Raw genomic sequence first — 21194 nt, forward strand, 5'->3', positions numbered from 1 at the left:
TGTGTGTCACACACACACACACACACACACACACACACACACACACACACACACTCCTGAAGCCCCTGTAATTAGTTGGACTCCACTGGAAGCGGCATCGGTGGAGCCAAGACGACATCTGTGATGACTTAATGCAATAAAATGTTTTCAGATTTAATTTGGTTGAATATCTTTGATTGGTCCAGATGCTTTAGCTCCTCCCACTGCCCTGTCGCTGCACAGCTGCAGGTCTCCGCCCCTCAAACCCGACTGGGAGTGAAGCCTGTGTCGGCAGGCTAACAGGAAGCTGAGCCAGAGGGCCCGGCTGGACCCACCAGAGGAGGGACGTGAACATTTTTAACCTTTTTTCCAGCATCGGCTGTATTGAGCGCCCCCTGGTGGTCGGGCACATTGGAGCTCAGAAGCTCCTCCCCCCTGCAATGCTCCAAACTAGAACGTAAACAGGTTTCTTTCTTAATTTTCTGAACGCTGCAGGAAGGTTCTGGGGTCCGTCTCCTGCAGCTCATCCTGTGGCCGCTTTTCATTTGGACGTGAACCAAATGTGGTCTTGTGCGATAAACACACGTCAAATGGGAGTTTTGGCTTTGTGTTTGCACACTGTGTCCCCGCTCTAACATCTCCCTGTTGTCATCTTTTACCCGCTGTGTGTTCATCACAGTGTCACCACACTCAGGGAAACTGGCTCTGCCCCCCGTGACACTCCAGACCAGAACCCTGATCAGTTATTCTGGAAACCACTGTAGCACCAATGTTTATCATCTCCAACTACCAACACTAACTGCACACAATCTGCTGTCTCTCTCGCTCTCTCTCTCTCACACACACACGCACGCGCACACACACACACACACTCCTCTTTTGCTCAATGGTTTCCAAGGCTGATAAGGTTCTTCATCGAACATCACAATAAACAGTAGAGCCTCATCCTGCCAAGTCTGCCTGCAGAAACAACTGTCAGCCCAGCTTTCCTTTTCCGGAGGACACACACACACACACACACACACACACACACTTACTCTTTCTTTCGCTACACAGCTCACAAACCTCCAAGAAGAAGTTTGTTGTCCCCTGGTGTTTCTATGGTTACGGGGTCGAGTCCCCCCAGCATTTTTGTGGAGCACAGCGAGGTTCTTTAACAAACTCATGGGGGGGTGTTTCGGAGTTTGGGGCAGCAGAGACGTGACCAAAGCTTCAAAACCAAAAATGTGAGGAGATAAATGTGGGTTAAAGTCCATCAACGCCGTCTTTAGTTTTCAGAAATGTCCACTGCACTTGAGTGACCCGTAACCATGGATACGCCTCCTGCTGCCATGCTGTTTGATTGCCAGTGAGGATGAAGGTTCTGCAGCTGATTTAGCTATAACCTCCTTCAAAACCTCTTTTTTCGACATGATTAAAATATTTAAGAAAAGACAACGACTCTTTGCAGACCCCCAAAACCTTCGTGATAACTCAGATTTGGAGAAGAGCCACGCGAATGTGACGGCTGGGATGAAAAGGTCCTGGACCAGTATGGTCAAAGGGACGGATCAGGACAATCTGACATCATTTAAGAACAATGAAGAGGCCACCAAAGGAGAAAGCTGTAGAGTCCAAAAGCAGGAACGAGAAACCATGGCAGCTCCCACAAAGATGGAGAACATAGGAGAGGACGGTACAAACACAAGGCAGGACCAGTTAGGGGACAACCCGGAATCGGACACAAAGAAGAAAATATCAGAAGACTAATGAAAAAGTGCTGAAGAAAGAGGAGGGATACAAGAACAAAGTACAGCAGCTGGGAGAAGAAGTGGACACACTCAACTCCAGTGCTGAAAATAGAGGACAAAGTCCATCACCTGCAGGGACACGAGCAGGACTTAACCAAGAAGCCTGAAGAGGACCACAAAAGAATTCTAGCTGGAGGGACACATTGCTGAGGCGGGCAGGAAAATGGGCAGTAATGTAAGAGAAAAGCAGCATTTGAAGGACAGAAATCGTGAACTGGCGGAGAAAATTCAGAGATTAGCGCCGATCTGACACAGCAGGTCATGAAAATGATGGACAAAAGACTCGATGTGCAGGTTCGACTTGAATGGCTGCAAGAAGAAACAGGTGACCTGATATTGCTCATATCTTTGTGAGCAATAATGAAGAAGACATGTGGCTTCAGGAAGTTGCAGAAGAGTCTGTCCCTCGCCTCTGTGCTGATGAGATGTTTGGCTGCTCCTGTCTCACCATTAAAGAACCTTAAAAAGGTTCCTTAATGGTGAGGCAGGAGAGTGTCCTTCAGACTAGACCTCTCAGTAGCTGGTAACTCAGCACCACTCTGATGAACTGGACAAACCCCACAGTAACTCTGGCTTCTTAAAAAGAGAAGACCTGAAACTGGACCTGCTGGGGAGAAAACACTCATCTTCAGCTGGAAGCAGCCCTCTGGGTCATGTGACCCCTGAACGTTGATGGTCATTGCATACGTCTCCGAGGTCTTTCCCAACATGGGACCACTCGTCTCATTAGCGTACGAAGGTGGAAGCAGGCTGTGAAATCGGCATGATAGACTGTTTCCTGCATCTCAAGTGCAGGCACAGAGAATAAACTACCTTATTGTAGCTATTGAGCAATATCTGTTGTTGTTATTAAAAAGAATACTCATATCTGAATTAACCCGACATTAACTCAGTGATTAACGTCCAAAATGGCTCCACTGTCGCGGTTGGTAAGAAGAACTATCACACGCAAAACATGAATAAAAATAAGAGGAACTTCTGCATCTAAAACGTTAATGTGAAAACGGAGTAATGTGAAATAAAAAAGAAGGTGAGAGTTGAAAACGAGCAGGTAGAGGCAGCAAACGCGGGCCCGCCTGCGTGACTCAACAGGGAAGAGTATCAGAAAGTGACCTTGGACCAGGCGGGAAGACGCTGTCGAGCTCCGCATCAATATTTTAACAGCACAGTTGACACATCAAAAAAAGAGAGAGAGAAGAAGACAAAGAAGAAGAATGCCCAGCGATTTCAGGCTCATCTAAAATTCATGCATGCATCATCTTAGCCATGAATATTCATGCAGGAATGAATATTTAAGTGTGATTCCTATAGAGAAATTAGGTTCATCTTTACGCTTATCAATAATTTGGCGGCCAGGTGAATCTCATCGGTCGCTAAATAAATCACGTGTGTGCGCACACGTACTGACACAAAGTCTGGACACCGACAGAGAGAAAACCAAAGAATAGGCAGCAATGCCTTCTGGGTAAGGAGAGAAGGATGCTAGGGGACCAGTCTAGGGCACCAGGATGCATGTCCGAGTTTAGACCAGATTGGTCCAACACCAACTTCCTGGTGCCAGAAAATAACTCCATCACGAGGTCATCAGCATGATTCGGACACAGTGAAGTTCTGGTTTCAGCTGGGTAAAACAACCAAAGATCATCTCCATGGAAACCTGAGAAGCTCCACCCCAAATGGAAGCTAATCTCTTGTGCAGGTCCTTTTTACCTGGAGCGACTCTGGTAAACGGGGTCAGAAAGGACACAAGAACCTAGTGTGGATGAGTCTGAGCTTCAGATACTGAACCTGTGGAACCATCTCTGAGCTCCATTTCGGGTGGGTTAGATGAGCAGCTGTACTAATCATCAGCACCACCATCAAAACCACCAACATCCCCGTGTAACTCCTCTGGGGTCAAATCTCAGAACTTAGATGTGGAACTCTTGACAAAAAAATCAGGCACTGATATGTTCGAGGAAGGTCAAAGAAAGGAGGATGTTTACCTTGTAGAGCTGATGTCTCTGTTCCTCTGACATCATCAACTGGTGACTGTCCGTTACCATGGCATCCATATCCATCAGCCAATCCCAGAGCTCCTGGTACTCGGACTCAAACTGCTGTAGACTGAAGACAGAGATTAAAGATCTGCATTAATGTTGTAATTCTATCTTCATTTGCTTGACTGTGACTCCTCCATGTTCTGGTCTCCTGAATGGTTGTCAGATTCTTTTGTCCTGTAAAGGGTGTGAGTGTGAAACAGTTGACAATAAAGGACAAAAAAGCTGCTGCTTGAGGGGGGGTTCCTCTCCATGAGAGCTTTTCTTGTACCTGGAGTGATGACAGCAAATTAAATGTCAGGTGGTGACATGGTCCGGCTCTCCAGGCTGCCAAGACTTCACGGAGAAGTTGTCTGAACAACGGATCTGAAAAAACGCTTATTGGATGGTTTCATCACACACTTCTTCATCTGTTCTTGTCCAGGTAAATGGAACAATGGAACCATGAAACCCCTTCAGGAACATCACATTTCTAGAAACATCTGAAGTTTCCCACAAGGTTCACCAGGCACCCAACAACACAATAATGACGGTGACTGAGATTTAGATGGCGTGTAGAACACTGTGGCTCTGGTTTTATTAATCTGGGCATGATTAATCCATGATAACTCAGTACCAGATCTTCCTGATATGAAATCTTTAATACTGAAACAAAGGAACAAATGAGCGAATGAACAGCGCAGGAAAGAAGGTGACACTGAAAACTTACACGCCGTTGTCAGACCAAAACAACACACGACCCCTCTCCTCTCTCCTCCCTCCCTATCCCCATTTTTCGTTTACCTCCTCGGATTCAACCTCACTCCTCCCCCTTCTCCCCCACCCAAACTCCCTCGTCTCCTCAACCTCCTCCTCATCGACACAGGATCACATCAAATATTTATGCTGCTGGAACAGGGGCCGATTGCTCAAACACACACATTACTGTCAGCCGCTTTGTTAAGGTGTGTGTGTGTGTGTGTGTGTGTGTGTGTGTGTGTGTGTGTGTGTGTGATGTTTATTATTTATATATTCGGTGGCTGTTGGTCTCGGCGGGGATCACCAACATGTTTCTCAACATTAGCTGTGAAATTGTTTGGAATTCTCAGGTCTCCGACGACAACGACAGTTTGACAGCTCTGTCAGGCCCTCGGTGTTTCCCCGTCAACACACACACACACACACACACACACACACACACGCGCGCGCGTACGTGTGCGCTCACTTGCAGAAACAATCAGATATGCAGAAACCTTAATATTCAGACACGATGCGTGGGGAGGCGATCGAGCTGAGATGCCACAGGAAAGTGTTTACTTAAAACCCTCTCATGTTTCATCACACCGTCACAAGAACATTACACACTGGTTCCAAAATAAAATAAAAAAAGGCCTTGAAGATCCGCAGGTCAAACCGTGGCTTTTAGCTCTTTCTGTTGTTTGGACATTTCTACAAACATCCACAAGGTTTATTTGACTTTGCGCCTGTTAGCTTCCGTCGCTCAAACCTTCTCTACTCCCTCCTCTCGTTCCTTCAGTCTCCTCATAGACCCCCATCCTTCACTGTGAGGAACATCAATGAAACACAACCCAGGACAGCAAAGGAAGAAAGTGCTTCTTCCTTCTGTCATGTTGGCATTCGCCATTACGCACAAGACAGAGGAACCGAAACTGACTGGAACACAACACTTGTTTTCTCTTGTCATTTTCCACTCCTCCCTGTTGTCCCACCTCCATCTGCGTCTCGCTCTCTTATCCAAATGCTGTGTAAAACATGATCTCTTAGGCTGAGGACGACCAAGAAAAGCCAACAAATGGTAGAGAAAACTGCTTCCTGTTCAGATTAGGGATGTTTTACAGGCTTCTCCCTTCTGCTCAAGGGAAGAGTCACTGTTACAGTTGCAGAAAGAAAACTGAATGAGGAATCTCATGGGGCTGTTGTAGTCTGTTCTAATCTAAGAATGAAGTTAGACAAAACAAACTTTGTGGCTTCTCCTCTGGTTTACGCTACTCACTAGAAGCTTGGGCCAGTGGGCTTTATATCATGAGGTAGGGCAGCGGTGGGTATACCACAACAGCAAAGGTCAATGTCTCAACAACGTGTCGTGTGTCCTTGAGCATTAATTACAGCTGGACAACGACATCTCGTGCTGTTCACAAGTCCACCTATCTGCTGATTCATCCTGCTCTTCTTGAGGGGCGGCTCTCGGGTCATTCAGGTTTTGGGGAACAGAGTTTCAAGCCTCTACATGGTGACTCAGCTGATTTCATAGGTTTTCCATAGGATTGGTGGCCATCATCTTTGATCAATGTGGGGTGTGGGGGGGTGAATAATTTCCTGGCTTGTTGACAGTCTTTGTCTTCTCCTCCACTTCATCAGCAATATGGTAACAATCTTTCCCTTCCTTCATTGGCACCCCCCTACTCGTTCTAGACCCTTATCACTACCATTGATGACCCTTTAGCAAAACCCCAAACCCCCAAGGGTTCCCTGAGTGGTGCCCAGCGGCTACTAACTGTTCTGTAGGTGGGGGTTAATGTGGTCTGTTCCACTGCTATTGACATCTACAGAAACTCTTCTGATACCTCAGTCTGGAGTTGTTGAACACACATGTTTGTTTTACGTTGTTGTCAGTATAGAGAGCAGTACGAACGAGGATTATTCTGCCAATAAAATGTTTCAATACACTTCCGAACAGGCCACTGGACCTAACTGTGAGTGCGTTTGAGTGAATGTCAGCGCTCGCCAGCCTTAATGTGTCCTCCAGGATGATATAGTTACCTGTTATTTCTGGCATACTGGGTGCAGTGCCTCCTGTTGGCTGAGGATGGATACTCTAGACTGCTCATTCTCACGGCCATCTGCTCCAGGGCAGCTCGCTGGGCTTCATGCTGACTGGAGACCAGCTCAACCTATGACAGAGCAAAGCAAAGAGGCATGTTGTTTGTTGATGTTTATTCATATCAGTCAACCATTGTTGCTAGTGCTTATCTGTTGTGGTAGCCACCACATTAAGTTCAGCAACACAACATAGTGAAGTCGAGAGCTTAATCACACCTCCATAATCGCATTAGTCTGTAATAACAGATACCAGCAAAGGCCAGCTCGCAACTTGCAACTCCCAACTTGTAAAGCTGAGTCTGACGTAGTTGCTAACAGGAAGTTCCTTGTCAGCAACCCCAAAAAGAACACCGCAGCTTGTTACAGTTTACAAATTAGGAATCGCAGATACATAATCAATTCATGAGAAAGGCCTCAATCATGGCACGATTATTAAAACCTGTTCAGTGTGTGTCTGTGTGCGTTATGAAGATGGGCATCTGAGAGGAATCTCGTCCTCTGAGAGTGACTTTCAGTTTATTGCTCATGAATGTCACCGAGCTGCCCCACATTCTGACAGACATACCCTTTAGGCCCAGCGAACAGCTGAAAAGCCACTAGAGACCCTCTACCTGGATACCCAAGTGCTCTTATCTCAGCAGCCACACACACACACACACACACACACACACACACACACACACCGCACAGAAATGTATAGGCATTTGAATGTATATTCTCATTCATCTGTCACTCACATACTCTAAACTCACACACATGCACACTCAATCCAAAAACATTCACAAATGTGCTGAAATGCTCCTCACACATAAACACTGACACTATCATGTACACACACTCACACAGTTAACATAAAATGCAGCTCCTTTATCCTTTACACACACACAAACACACACACACAGTCATATAGAAGCAATCAGCGCTGCTCAAATGTAATTGCATACAAACTTTATGGAGATGAAGCTTCAATTGAACCAATGGAGTGAGAGTAAGAGTGTACAAACACACGCACGCATGCGCACGCGCGCACACACACACACACACACACACACACACACACACACACACAAAAGGCTGCTTTCCCCTCATTTGGTAGCAATCTGAATAAACTGTTGTCGCAGTGAGTTTGCCGTCCGATCTACTTAGCAGACTCAGTGGAAAGATCAGGAAAGGTCATCCAATCTGTGAGGCAGACCAGCTCAATCAGGAGCTAATAAACAAACACGCAATACACAATCAGCAGCACTGTGTCCATTTGTATTTGTTTGTGTGTTTGGCTCCCAGGTCTTAGAGGACCCACACTTGAATGGGTGTTATGTTGTGTATTTGTGCATAAAACAACAGGATTGTAGAATTTTTGCTACTCAGAAGGGTTAAAGTTTAACATTGACGCCAGTATCCACAATTCCATTTCCCTTGATCATCTTTAAGATGTTTCTCCATCTAAATTGGAGGCCACGTGCGGTCAACATAATCATTTGGAAAGCTGTCTACATAAGCCCACACAGCTGATGATATCAGTGTAAAGGTGGTTGCAGACTTTGCAAGATCAGAGAAATTTGATTGTTTGCCAAAAGGACAACAATTTTGCATCTCTGCATTACCCACATCCACTTCAATTTTCCAACAACTGGACAAATAATTCTCGAATTTCTGATGAGGTAAAGTTCTGCCCATACCAGAACTGCAAGGAAGGGGTGACCTCGGTTCTGAACGAGTCTGTAATAGCCTTAAAAACCCAACCACAACATCAAAGAACTTCCTCAAGAACACAACATATGGAGAGACCGATCTGGGAAAGACAACAAAAACATTTCTGCTGCTCTGACAGTTCAAGAGCAAAGTGGCGTCTGTCGTTTGTAAATGGAAGCATGGAACAACCAGAACTCCCCAGAGCTGGAGAAAAGGTTGAGACATGATCAAGAAATCAATGGCTACTCTGACCTCCAGGAATTCTGGATATTCATCAGTCTTAACACACCTGACTAAGTCACATCGAGCTATGGTTGAAGGTTATCTTGCGAAAGAAGTACCTACAGACCAGTGTAGAGGACTTTAACTGTATCTGTGAGGACCCTCTCAGTGACTCTGACCACCTGGAATTGATAACTGACTTAATGACAGACCGTACAGATCTACTCTCCGGCCAGTACTCTACCAGCACGGTTCAGTCTCTGGTGAAACTGTAGTAGAAACACAAACGGTGCTTTGTTTTGTGAGAGTTTCAGCAAAAAAGACAAATAAATAAACCTCAATTAAGTGTGCATGCTTTAAGTGGTTGAAACAAGTAAAAGCTCTTAGTAGTAAAGCGAAAGCAAACTATGCATAACACAAAGTTAGCACTGGTAGCTAACTAGACACCTCAATGTCCACATACAAGGAAGGATACCATTACTTTCTAAATGTATTTATTTGTTTTAAATGAGCATTCCATCAATGCTTAATATGACAAAACTCCGTCAAGGCTACGCTTCCTCCCGTTGCTCACCAGTCAGTGCGGTAAATAGGATCCCCTTGATTAAACCACTTCCAGTCCTTTCCGTTCGACCCACTTCGGTCCTACATGGTCTGGTAATGATCTTTGATGTTTTTAGCTTGTCTCAATATCGCTTTTATCAGTTCGGACACCTCCTGGGAAACCTAATTTCGGCTCTCACCATGCAGCACCCATTGGATTTTCTCATCTGGCACACAGTTCTGCTGTACCTCATTGTTGGTCCACAATTTTGGCTTGCTCGTAGTCTCTATTCCGTCCTTTTACAAAAAGATATGCTGTCGCAGATGTACTTGCCAATTTAATTCATGTAATTCCTATGTGATTTGTCAGTAATGAAAGTCCCCTGATCAATCACAGTATGAACAGACCTTCATTAACATACTCAGCTTGACTCAGCACATTTGGTACCCTGATGGAGAAGGTACTGTTTTCAGAACCTCGTTGCTCTAGTGGAAAATCCTGTCAACGGTACTGGTGGGAAAGCACCATTTCCATCTACAGCCCTGAAGAAACACTTCAGCATCTTTCCCATCAACATTTTCAGGGATTTTTCCGGAAATTTGCCTGGGTAAAAGAAATCCAATAATCTGTGTGATTCTTTCTTTCCAGAGCAGCTCAGAGTTCTGAAGAAAAATTGTTCAAATCAGGCTGATTCATTATAAGAGAGGGGATCCAACTGGCTCCACCAGCTGGTTGACTATAATACCATAAAGTATGTAGTTTCAGTTCACCAGCCCAAAGATCTAAATTAGTTCTTCAACATTCAAAAATAGCCTGGACCTTGTCTGTCACCTAGCTTCTCTTCTCCATTTTTGAAAAAAAAAAAAAAAAAAAGGAGCTTTCCTTTATTGAAAAAGGCAATAGCCCCTGGCCGAGTTCCTGGGGGAGATCTATACTTGACTTCCTACACTTTTTCAAAAAAACAACACCAAAAACACAGAATCCAATATTATACATTTATTATATACTTAATCGGGGGGGGGGGGGGGGGGTACATGTTGTTAAACATGTACCATTTCATTAAAATGAATGCATTTGCATTTATGCTGAATAATGTAGTCCGGCTCCCTACCACAGTCCAAAGACATTTGAGGAATAAGAGAATTGGCGACCTCAAATTGTCCTTAGGTGTTAATGTGAGTGTGAATGGCTGTTGGTCTTTCCATGTTGGACCTGTGATGAGCTGGCAACTCATCCAAGGTGTAACTCTAGCCTCTAGGCAGCTGGGACGGGCTCCAGCAACCAGCTGCCTGCAACCCTGCAAGGGAAAACGTGGTGGGTGGACGGACGGATGGACGGATGGACCAGACGGACGATGTGTCTGTTTTTCTCCTCTTTCTGTCTCCTCAACATTCCATCAGCAGGAGGGTCATCCATATGACTCTGGTGCTGACCCTACTTTCAGTCTTCTCCTGGTCCTTCTTGTAGGATTTTTTGACCTTCTGGTCGTTCCTTAGATGATCTGTGTCTTTGGTTTTTGACTGGATTCTTTTTTGTAATCCTCCACCTGAACATGAACTCATGAACTCTAACAAAGTTCCTTTTCATATAGCTGAGCTCATTTTGCTGTGCTTTAGGTGAAAGTTGAACGCTTTTTCTCTTTTGAGAAGTTCCAATGCTGGGTTTCTTTTCTGGATTCCTGTAGCTCACTCTGGAGACTCGGGACCCTGCTTCTGACGTTCTCTGTGTTTTTAAAGCTTTGAAGCATCATTTGAAGGGTTTTTTGAGCTCGGCCCAGAAACTGTCAAACTTCTGTCTGAGATCTTTTTTACAGGTTTGGTGCTCCTGCTCTAGAGGAGCTTCGCCACTGGGCTGTTCCCTCTCAATTGTTTCCTGGGCTTTCTTGAGGTCCCGCTGAAGAATCTCATACTTTTGTTTGAAATCTTTGAGCTCTTCTTTATGATTCTGAAGCTGTTCCTCATATGCAGCTTTGGTCTTCTTCAGCTCTTGCTGGCAAAGGTTTGAGTGTTCCTTGATAGTCTTTTGGTGATCACACTGAAGACTCTTCAGTTGCTGTCGGACATTATCCAGCTCAGTTTTATGCTTTTGAATCTCCTCCGCACTTGAAAGTTTTACCTTCTCCAGTTCTTCCTGGGCAGCCTTGTTCTTGCTCTTCTCTTGCTGAAGCTCCACTTCAAACCACTTCAGGAGGTTCGAACGATCCTCTTCCTTTAATCTCCTGAGCTTTTTGAGTTCTGCTGATAGATGTGTTGACTTGTTTGACACTTCATGGATTTCAGCCGCATGGTTTTCGGTTTCCTGTAGCCTGTTTAAAATTCTACTCCAATCCACTGATGTAAATGAACTCCTTCCTTTATCAGCTCTTCTATTACTTTATTAATCGACAAGAGGTCAGCATCCTCTTCTGAAAGTTCTTCACTCTTGTTTCTTCCGTCCATTTTTTTCCACTTTTGTTGTCTTTGTGCTGATGTCAACAAAATCCTCATTGTCTGAGTTCCAGGCACCTTTTGAGATCAGGTTCCACGTTCTGACTGATGGTTATAAAGTCTTTAGCTAAAAATATTTAATTTGTTTCTTAAAAATGATCAATGATGAGAACAGGATATCAACTTTGTGGCTTTCCTGTGCTTTCATTTTCCATCAAAGACCTTTTAATAGTTTATTTGATTGCATTAAAATCCCCCTAGATTTGGAACCCCTTTGACCTGGATTACTGAGAAAATTCAAGCTTAGAACTCTCTAGGAAAGAAAAATAAACACGTTGCAGGAGAAATTCACAAGTAGAATGGGTGGGAAGAAGGAAGGAAAGAAGGAAAGAAGGACGATAGGAAGGAAGGATCCCCAACAGAAGAGCTCTGAAGACCTCAATCACTTTCCCATCTAGTCTGTGTCAAAGCTAATCAATATCGGCAACAAACTATAAGCAACATCCCTGACATGTCTGTGAAATTCTGACGGCTTGTTCATTTTAACAAAAAGCAGAGGAAAGGGGGAAACATCTTTCATTGTTTATCCTGTGTCCATCCCTCCATCATCCTCAGGTAGAGTGACCTTGTGTTTAATTTACTGATAATTACATGCATTTATTCCACAGAGACTTTAATTAGAATGCTCGAAATATCGATTAGCTCTATCATCTTTTTCTCCACCACCCACCTTGCCTCTCCCATCGAGCTATCACTCTATCCACCAACGCACTCCTCACTCCATCCTTTATTATAGAACAGAAGTTTACTTTGTTGGGGTTTAATATTATATATACATATATATGTATATACTGTATGTATATACATTCTTTTAATTTATTTTTCTGGGTGCATGTTCAGGAGCGACACTGCATTTTTTTATTATACGAGTGTAAAATTTAACAGATACAGTTGCAGTCATAGTTCCACTATGAAAATCGGACTTAGAATCCATCACAATGAATCAGCCTGGTATTGTTTTCTGCAGATGCAGTCAGAATAAAGTGACAAATATAACTGGCCACAAAAGACCAGCTAAAATACAATAAAGTCAATTTCAAAGTAAATAAACCTAAATGTTTTGTTTCTTGTTTTCCTCTACTAGAGTCCTGGGAGCTTCAGGGTCCTACAGAATAACTTATCTATTCTTGGCTCTGCATTCCTCTGGACAGAGATGTTAGATGTTTGTCCTGGGGTCTGCAGGACCCATTCCTCCAGCTTGGGGGGGTCACATCCCCAAGTACTCAGATGACCCTGGGAACCACTGTTGTCTTCACTCCACATCCTCTCCAGCTAATCTCTCAGACTCTCTACAGTTTCTTCTTCTTCTTTTCTCCTTTCTGATGTTACTGTCATTGGGGGCGGCCACATCTATCACCACAGTCTTTCTATCCTCTTTCCACAATGTCCGGCTGATTCGTCATCAGCTGTTTGTCAGGCTGTACCTGCAAGTCCCACAGGATCTTTTTATGGTCATTCTCCACCAAGGTTGGAGGTGTATCCCACTTTGACCTCAGAGTTTCCAGTCTAGATTTGACTATACAGATGTTTCTTTACACTATGCCAGCAACTTTGTTGTAAAATTCTATGTATTCCTAATGGCTGAACAAGACAATAACTGACCCTCTCACAATTTTTGCTGGTGCCTTGGACAAACATCTTGTGGTGTAAATTGTAGGATATTTGACTGTAGTAATGGAATTAAAGCTCATTCAAAGTAATCTTGTTTACAAACCTTGTGATTAATTTGCAGCGTAGGGTTATTTGTGGCAGGGGTATTATGAATAGACCGTTCCAACCACTGCCCCAGAAAAGTACTGAGAGATCTTCAGATCTGCCTCCCGCCCTCCCTCCCATCTTGTCCCCCCAAGTGGTCCATCCTACGACTGTTGTATCAGTAGCGTCATTTATGATACTGGATTTGTCCTGAGAGGCCAATCAGTTGAGTGTGAATTTGTACAGCGGGGGCTCAGCACACAGCCCTGGGGAGTGCCTGTGCTCATGGAGCTGGATGCCAATCCTGATGGTCTGGGGTCCATCTATCAGAAATCAGGATCTTGGTGCCAGATACCCACAGCACATCTTTAGGGATTGAGTGGAATTCATCCCTGACACCCTCATATAGGTGCCATCAGATTTGTGCTCAATGGTTACATGGCTAAAATTCATCACTGTTTATGATGAATCAGTTCTAAATAGAAATATGTATGTTGACATTTTAATATAGTTGGTGTCACTGATGCATTGTGGGGAAGGAAACATAATCTGGCCCTGGAAGGACAGCAGGGTCTGAAGAGAAAAAGAATTAAAGCAAACACTGAGCAGAGCTTAGAGTCTATCTGCCTTCATTTCCTGCTGGCCATAGCAAAGGGACAGCATTCGGTATGTCTCTCTCCTTTTTTTGATGTTTGATTAATTATTTTGGTGCCAATCCATTTCTGCTTCCCTCCATATTTAATTAAAATATCATTTTTAAACATAATTAAGTTTTTAATCCAACTGCGACTCCAAGTCTCCAGCACAGCAGAGAAGATTCTCTCCTGTGTCTCACTCTATTGGCAAATTGGAAGTTGCCTGCAGGCTGCGCCAATGTATGCTTTCGATAACGATTGTGTGTGTGCATGTGCGTGTCTGTGTGTGTGCATGTGTATGTGTGTGTGTGTGGGCTGGGGGGTTGCAGCTTGAGGCCCAGCAGTTGCTGATGGTCTCTCTAATAATGCATGAAATCAAATGTGATTTAAAAAACAACTTCACAGGATATTTTTTTTCCAGAACAATGCTTGTGTGCACAAACGTGTGCACACGCATGTATGCACAAATATGGCTCGATAGACTTCAAACATAAAACAAGACCCGATTGTGATGGATCTGCGGAGTCTAAATAGATTTTTTTAAAGTCTACTTGTTATTTCATAGTTTTGTTGATTTTTTTTAATCGAGTTATCTTTCTTCGATACACTCGTCTTCTCTCCTTTTCTTGTTGAAAAGTGTCTTTAATTCCCCCCAATGCCAGATCATCATGCCCTCAGTTATCCTCCAGCATTTGTGTCTCCAGCTATCACTTCATTCTGTTCCTGACTCCATGTTTTCATCCAGTCATGAGGATGCTGTTGCCTGGAGAGACTGATCCTCCTGGAACAAGCTTGGATCTTTAAAAAACTTTTTAATATCTTCTCCTATATTTGTTCTACACATCTATAATTGTTTCTATACGTGTGTATACCTCAGATACAGTCGACCAGAGAATCCTGTTACACAGACTAGAGCAGGTCAATGCGATTAAATGGTTCAGATCATATTTGTCAGGTAGATTCCAACTTGGTCATTTTCATGTTCTTTCCTCTTTATATAGTAGCTTATTCAAGGAGTTCCACAAGGTTTTGGACTTGGACCGATCCTGTTGATCTGTATGTGCTTCAGGAAACGTTATTCAGAAGCAGGAATAAATGTTCACAGATATGCTGATGACACAGATGTATTTATCTACAGAGATCAGATCACACTGACTCTGACGATGGGGCAGAGAACAAGACTGCCCTGCTCAAGGGTCCAGGGGCAGCCCGCTTTATCCCGCTGCATCCAAGGCTTAATAATGCATGTTCAGTTTGGATGCAGCTGCTCGGCCATGGAAACCACTTCCACACACTGTTCTTGTGCCAGTCTGAAGGCCACGTGAAGTTTGGAGGTCTGCACTAAAGACCTCATCCTCGTCTGACTTTGGTCCATGATTCTATGTGATCTACCATTTGGTGGTTGAGTTGCTGTCGATCTCAACCGCTTCCACTTTGTTATCTGAGCTACACTGTTATAGGCTGACAAGATCACCTGACAGGTTGTCTCACCTTGTTTATGGAAGCATATCACTCCATTCATCCCTCCTCTTTATTTATCCAAAGGTAGATCCCATCCTTACACACTGACCTTTGACCTGCTCAGTTTTAAGTCTGTCTCTTAAGTATAAATTTATATGTTTGCGTCTACGACCATGTATGTAAATGGCTTCTACAAGTGCTGTGTCACAGGTGACGGGATTGTTCTGGAAAAGTCGACCTCACACCCGAGTGAATCAGATCAATAGTAATCCAGTGAGCTCCTCCAGGATCAGTCCACATTAAACCAACCCCCTCAGGTCCTTCACCCTGCGGCGTGTTTGGGGGGTGTTGTTTATTTATGTAGTGGGGACAAAGGAGAGTGGGGGGTGTATTAGCTCTTATTAAAGTCCATTCAGAATAATGAAGAGTTATCAGCAAATATGTGGAAGTGAAACTTTATTTTGTGCCTTAAATCCACCTCCTCAGTTACCTTCCACCCCTTTTCTCTCCTCCTGCCTGGTTTCTTGTGTCGTTTAAGGACACATTCCTGTTATTTTCCATATCAAAGATGGGACATAAATCAGAACTAACGCGCGACACTGCAGCACTCAGCTGATACGGAGAGGATGAGGAGAGAGGAGGAAGACGAAGGAAGGATGGAGAGAAAGATGGGGGAACGGGGGAAAACCAACTATTTTTGACTATGAACAACATTCACGCTGTTGAAAATGTTACCAAAATATTAAAAATTGTGGCATTTGCGTCACCACCTTCTGGAAGATCTTGTAATTTATCATCAGGTAATCTCATTATTCCAAACTTTGGCTCCTCGCAGCTACCTGGAAAAACAGAGATGTTCCATAACAAATCCGTACTTATCTAATAAAACCAGAAGCTTCGCTGCTGTAAAAAAGAGTCTTTTTTTGTTCTTTTTTCCACTAAGTTTAGTAATGGTGAAGGTTCAGTTTGCCAACAACCCTTTGGGGCAGTTTAAAGGTTAAAGACAGACACAACAAGAGGAAAGAGACACAAATGGAAGAAGCGGAGGAATTAAGAACTTCTGATGGGAACGCCTCATGTCTGTTGGCATCTGTCACAATGAGCGCCATCGCTCCCCAGGGGCTTCACTTCTGGATTATTGTGGTTGCCACAGCAACAACGCCACACAACATCTCCAGGGGGGATAAAAGAATAAACTACACAAAAAATTAGCAGGGAAAATTAGCCGTTTACAGCCTCAACAGACAGGACGGAAACCCAGTCACACCAGGGTCCCACCGTCAATGATTCACACAACCGAAATCAGCTTCCTCTACGGGTCCTTAGATCCAGTAGATCACTCGGACCGCCTTGGATCCGCAGAAGCTGTTTGTCGGACGGAAACACACACGCAGAGATTATTGTACTTGAACAAGCAAAGTGTTTCTGTCACACAGCAGGAGAGTCAACCAAGGGCACCGCGTGATGGTTCGTATTTGATATGCTCACCTAATCGTGTGTGTGTGCGTGTGTGTGTGTGTGTGTGTGTGTGTGTGAGAGAGAGAGAGAGGGAGAGGGAGAGGGAGGCTTGTCCTCGGGTCATTTAATGATTTCATATACAAGTGATTCATAAGAATATTTCCCAGACAATATTCTGTTATTTTTTTTTACTTTTATCCGGCGCTCCCTTCCCTCCCCCCCGCTCACAAACTCCCTCTCTCTCCTTCTCTCTATGTCTCTCTCTCCTTCCGCAGAGGCATCATCCAACTCCCGGTCAAAGCAGAATAATTGTCAATGAATATTTAACAAGGTTTCAGATGGAGGGATAGACACCATCCTCTCTCTCGCCGTACGCTGTGATCCAGGCAGAGGTTAGCTTCACGCCGTGGTCAGCGGTGCGTTCAGCAGCCAGTGGATTAAAGGCGCGAGATGATGAAGTGCAGAATAAATACTAAATAAACAGCCGCCGCTTCAGCTCCACATACAGTAGCAGCACTCGGCACCGGCGGCCGGCTCTCATTGGCCATTTTGTGTCTCCCCCCCCACCCACCCACCCACCCGACTCTCTTTCACTGGAGGAGGTTATGAAACTGTAATTAAGCACCGGCGGCATTTGTAATGTTTAATCCGGAGTTGATCAGGTGGAGTGAGGAACGCTTAAAATATTCAAAGTGTTCTGGTTGGTGGAGCCAGAGCGTGTCAGAGAGGAGCAACGTGCCCTTGAGCAAGACTGAGATACTGGAAGGTTCACCTGGAAGAGCCCAGTAAACAGCAGCAGTGCTAAGACCTGACTCGGTTCACCAGAACCTGACTTGGTTCTCCAGCCCTGACTCAGTTCTCCAGCCCTGACTCAGCCCCGACTCGGTTCTCCAGCCCCGACTCGGTTCTCCAGACCCGACTCGGTTCTGCAGCCCTGACTCAGTTCTCCAGCCCGGACTTGGTTCTCCAGCCCTGACTCGGTTCTCCAGAACCTTTCCTTGGGCTCAGTTTCCTGCCAGATGTTGATGTTCTCAGCATGATAATCCTGATCTCCTGATGTTCCCTCCTGGATCTTGAAGCTCTGCGTTTGGCCACTAAACACACGGATCCATAACAATCTCCATGTGTGACATCATTCACGGCTGAAGCTCCACCCCCCCCCCCCCCACCACTGTAATCAACAGCTCTTACAGCCAATCTGCTGACTATAAACCCGTCTGCAGCAGGATGACGGACGGCTCCCAGAATTACCTTATCTGTGTCTGATTTACTGTGCCCCCCAGGTAGAGACAAAAACACCCCCATCCTCTCCACCCCCCCGCCCCCCCACAGCCCCCCCCTCACTGTCTTTGCCTCTTCGGCCTCCTTCTGCTTCTCAAAAACCAAGAGCCTAAAATAGCTTCTATACATCGTTTTGGTTTAGAATAAAATAAAGATTAGGGTGCAAAACTGCTGCGTGTGTGTGTGTGTGTGTGTGTGTGTGTGTGTGTGTGTGTGTGTGCTTGTTGTATCACGCCAGGAGGACACGCACCCACACACACACAAAAACTTGCATCTTTTTGTGACTTCCTGTGAGGCGTCTCCATTAACGAATCCGGAGGAAGTGCAGTGTGAAGAATTTCAAAATAAAACCGTAAACAAAGGACGTAGATTCGTCACCGCAACTTCATTTCGGGCAACTTCCTCAACTCTGAAAGTTGCCACAATTTTAACAAGGTGGTTTTGATACAAACCGTTTGTTAAATGAAAGAAAAACACTGCTTTGAATATTCACTTTTACCATCCACATAATTAAATATTTGAAAAATATCAGGAGTGGAAAATTAAAAGAGGAAAAGCCCGCTGCCACCTCTATCAATTTATTCTCTCCGAGTGTATTAGGACGCCAGATTGCCGTTGGCGAAGACACAGAAAGAGCTCTGTGAGGTTTTTAGTTTTCAAACTGACTTTAGAAATTACATTTTGGAGTGCTTTGGCATGCGGCCGCCACGGACGGCGGACAGCCTTAATTATGTCTTATTGGTATCGGCGGCCATTATTTGCATATTTCATTTAGCTGGTATAGATGTTGCAGGGTTTTGTGGGGGGGGCGTTTAACTTTGTGTCGACAAAAATAGTTTGTTATCTGGAGGATGGACCGGCGACGGCGAGCGTTCGCTCCGATTTCGGCGATAATTCGCCGCATCGGCTCAGAAAACGACGTCAAACCGCATCGACGGCGACTGAAAACCGCTTGAACTCCTAAACTGAGAGTTCCTCCTGCAGATATTTGGAATTCCGATGCCACAAATGTTTAAATGCATTTAAATTGCTGCCGTTTGACGTGAAAAAAAAAAAAAAAAACAACCCTCCAGCTGCTCTCAATCGACCCAGAAATGCAACTCTGCCGATCTTAAACCGAGGATTAACACCAACACTTTTTTTTTTCTTCCGTAGCACAAATTATCTTGATAGAGAGTCACTGCGTGGTTCAGCGAACTCCCCAAACTTCCCAAGTTTAATCTTAATTTATGTAAAGTGCTGTGTGGTGCAGCTCCGGGAGCAGGACGAGCCGTCTGATTGGCTCTATCAGGTATCAGGCAGGAGTCCAAAGCTCGGTAATTTGATTTAAGAAAGTCGTAACAACCTGAGGTCAATATTTAAATCACTCAGAGGGGGAGAGGAGTCGCACTGCGTGTTCGGGATGCTTCAAACCTCAGACGGGTTTTCGGCAGATCAAGATGAACTCCCCCAGAAAGAAACGCTCCTTCGGTAGGATGACGAAACAGGTACAAATAATAGTGCTGGATTTTCCTCCTTTAATCTGATTTAAAACAGCGTCTAAACCGGTTCGCGACCGTGCCAAAGGTCAAAGGTCCGAGACGACGTGGACTCCACAGAGGACACGTGGTTACTGATGGGCGGGGCTTCAGCTCCCAGGGCAGCTGGTCCTCCCTCTTCATGTTAATGTGCTCTTTTTACACCAGCCTTCACCTGCACTCCTCAATCCACTGACCCCCCCCCCCCCAATCTGTGCGGTCTGTAGGCTGAAATAGAGGCCTGAGGCCAACAAGCTGTCTCCACCAGCTACACTGATAAGGCACGCACACACACACACACACACACACACACACTAGACTATTTAACTCAGCTCAGACTATGTGAAGTGCCACCTGGGAGGTCACTCCTGACTCAAATTTTCTCATTCTTTCTTTTCTCTCTATCTCACCCAAACACACACTTACACAGACACACACACACACACACACCCACCCAAACACACACTTAAATTCAGACAGATGCACACTCTGAGTGTGTCTAGAAATCGACAGACAAACATAGAAAGCCAGTTGGATGCATGCATGTTTTTGCCTTTTCGTGTGTGTGTGTGTGTGTGTGTGTGTGTGTGTGTGTGTGTGCGCGCGCGCTCCGGGCTGTTTGGTTCCGCTCACTAACAGGATTCGAGTCCTCCGTGTCCAAAGGATCACGGTGTACCTCGCACCTTTCTGCAGCCTGCGCTGGCGTCCTGAAGCAGGTTGAGAATCCACCCGCTGAGAAAAGCCGTGTTACAGGTAACGTTTCCTTTCATGCTGAATCACAGGTACGAGCTAAATATGGCCGGATGTGGGCGGGGTCAAAGGTTAGAACAACGACGGATCACCTCCACATGGAGCGACTGTTAATCATCTACATCAGTCAACGATGGAGCCTCCAGATCACCGACTGGGGCGGGACTGCGCTAATCTATAAAACCATTTACATCATTTTACTCCATTTGTTCCAACAAGACAAAAAAAATAAAATAATAGATTTTAGAAACTGTTTAATGCCAGAACAAACAACCACAGTCGCCTGGGTGAAAAACTCCCTTCGTGTTCTAGATTTCACGACAGTTTTTTTAAAATTTACTGTTACATTTGTGGTCGTTAATGTTTTTATTGTTTCCCACAAGAAAATAGTAAATAGGATACATGGGTGGTCGCTGAACACTTCCCTTCACCTTTCCTGTGTGTGTGTGTGTGTGTGTGTGTGTGTGTGTGTGTGTGAGAATGAGACACCAGACTCTAAAATCCCCTGTAATGTGACAGACAAATCCCACTAAGCTGTTAAATATTACACTGCTTTCACACTTGTATTAAACAGCCTTCTACCTCTGTCATAGTGACACACACACACACACACACACACACACACACACACACAAGCTCAACCTTTTCCTTCATCTTCATCTTCAATATGCAAATAACACTACAGAAGTCACTTGAAAACCTTCACGCAAGCTCAACAAATCTTTAAAAATGCAGCGACACAACACAAGTCACATTTCTGCAACAGACACATGCAAATCCATTGTGTGTGTGTGTGTGTGTGTGTGTGTGTGTGTGTGTGCGTGC

At 44.8% G+C, this 21194-nt stretch overlaps 1 protein-coding gene across 1 annotated transcript in view; it reads right to left on the reverse strand.

The window, feature by feature from the left end:
• Positions 1-21194, reverse strand: part of akap6 (A kinase (PRKA) anchor protein 6) — a gene marked incomplete at its 5' end in the record, with an annotated part of 74955 nt that overhangs the window by 29687 nt on the left and 24074 nt on the right. The window contains 2 exons of the mRNA XM_029832733.1: positions 3755-3875; positions 6569-6699. Coding sequence (XP_029688593.1) covers positions 3755-3875; positions 6569-6699 — 252 coding nt within the window. The remainder of the gene's footprint in view (positions 1-3754; positions 3876-6568; positions 6700-21194) is intronic.

The sequence above is a fragment of the Takifugu rubripes genome, chromosome 2, assembly GCF_901000725.2.
Source record: "Takifugu rubripes chromosome 2, fTakRub1.2, whole genome shotgun sequence".
Lineage (NCBI taxonomy): Eukaryota > Metazoa > Chordata > Actinopteri > Tetraodontiformes > Tetraodontidae > Takifugu > Takifugu rubripes.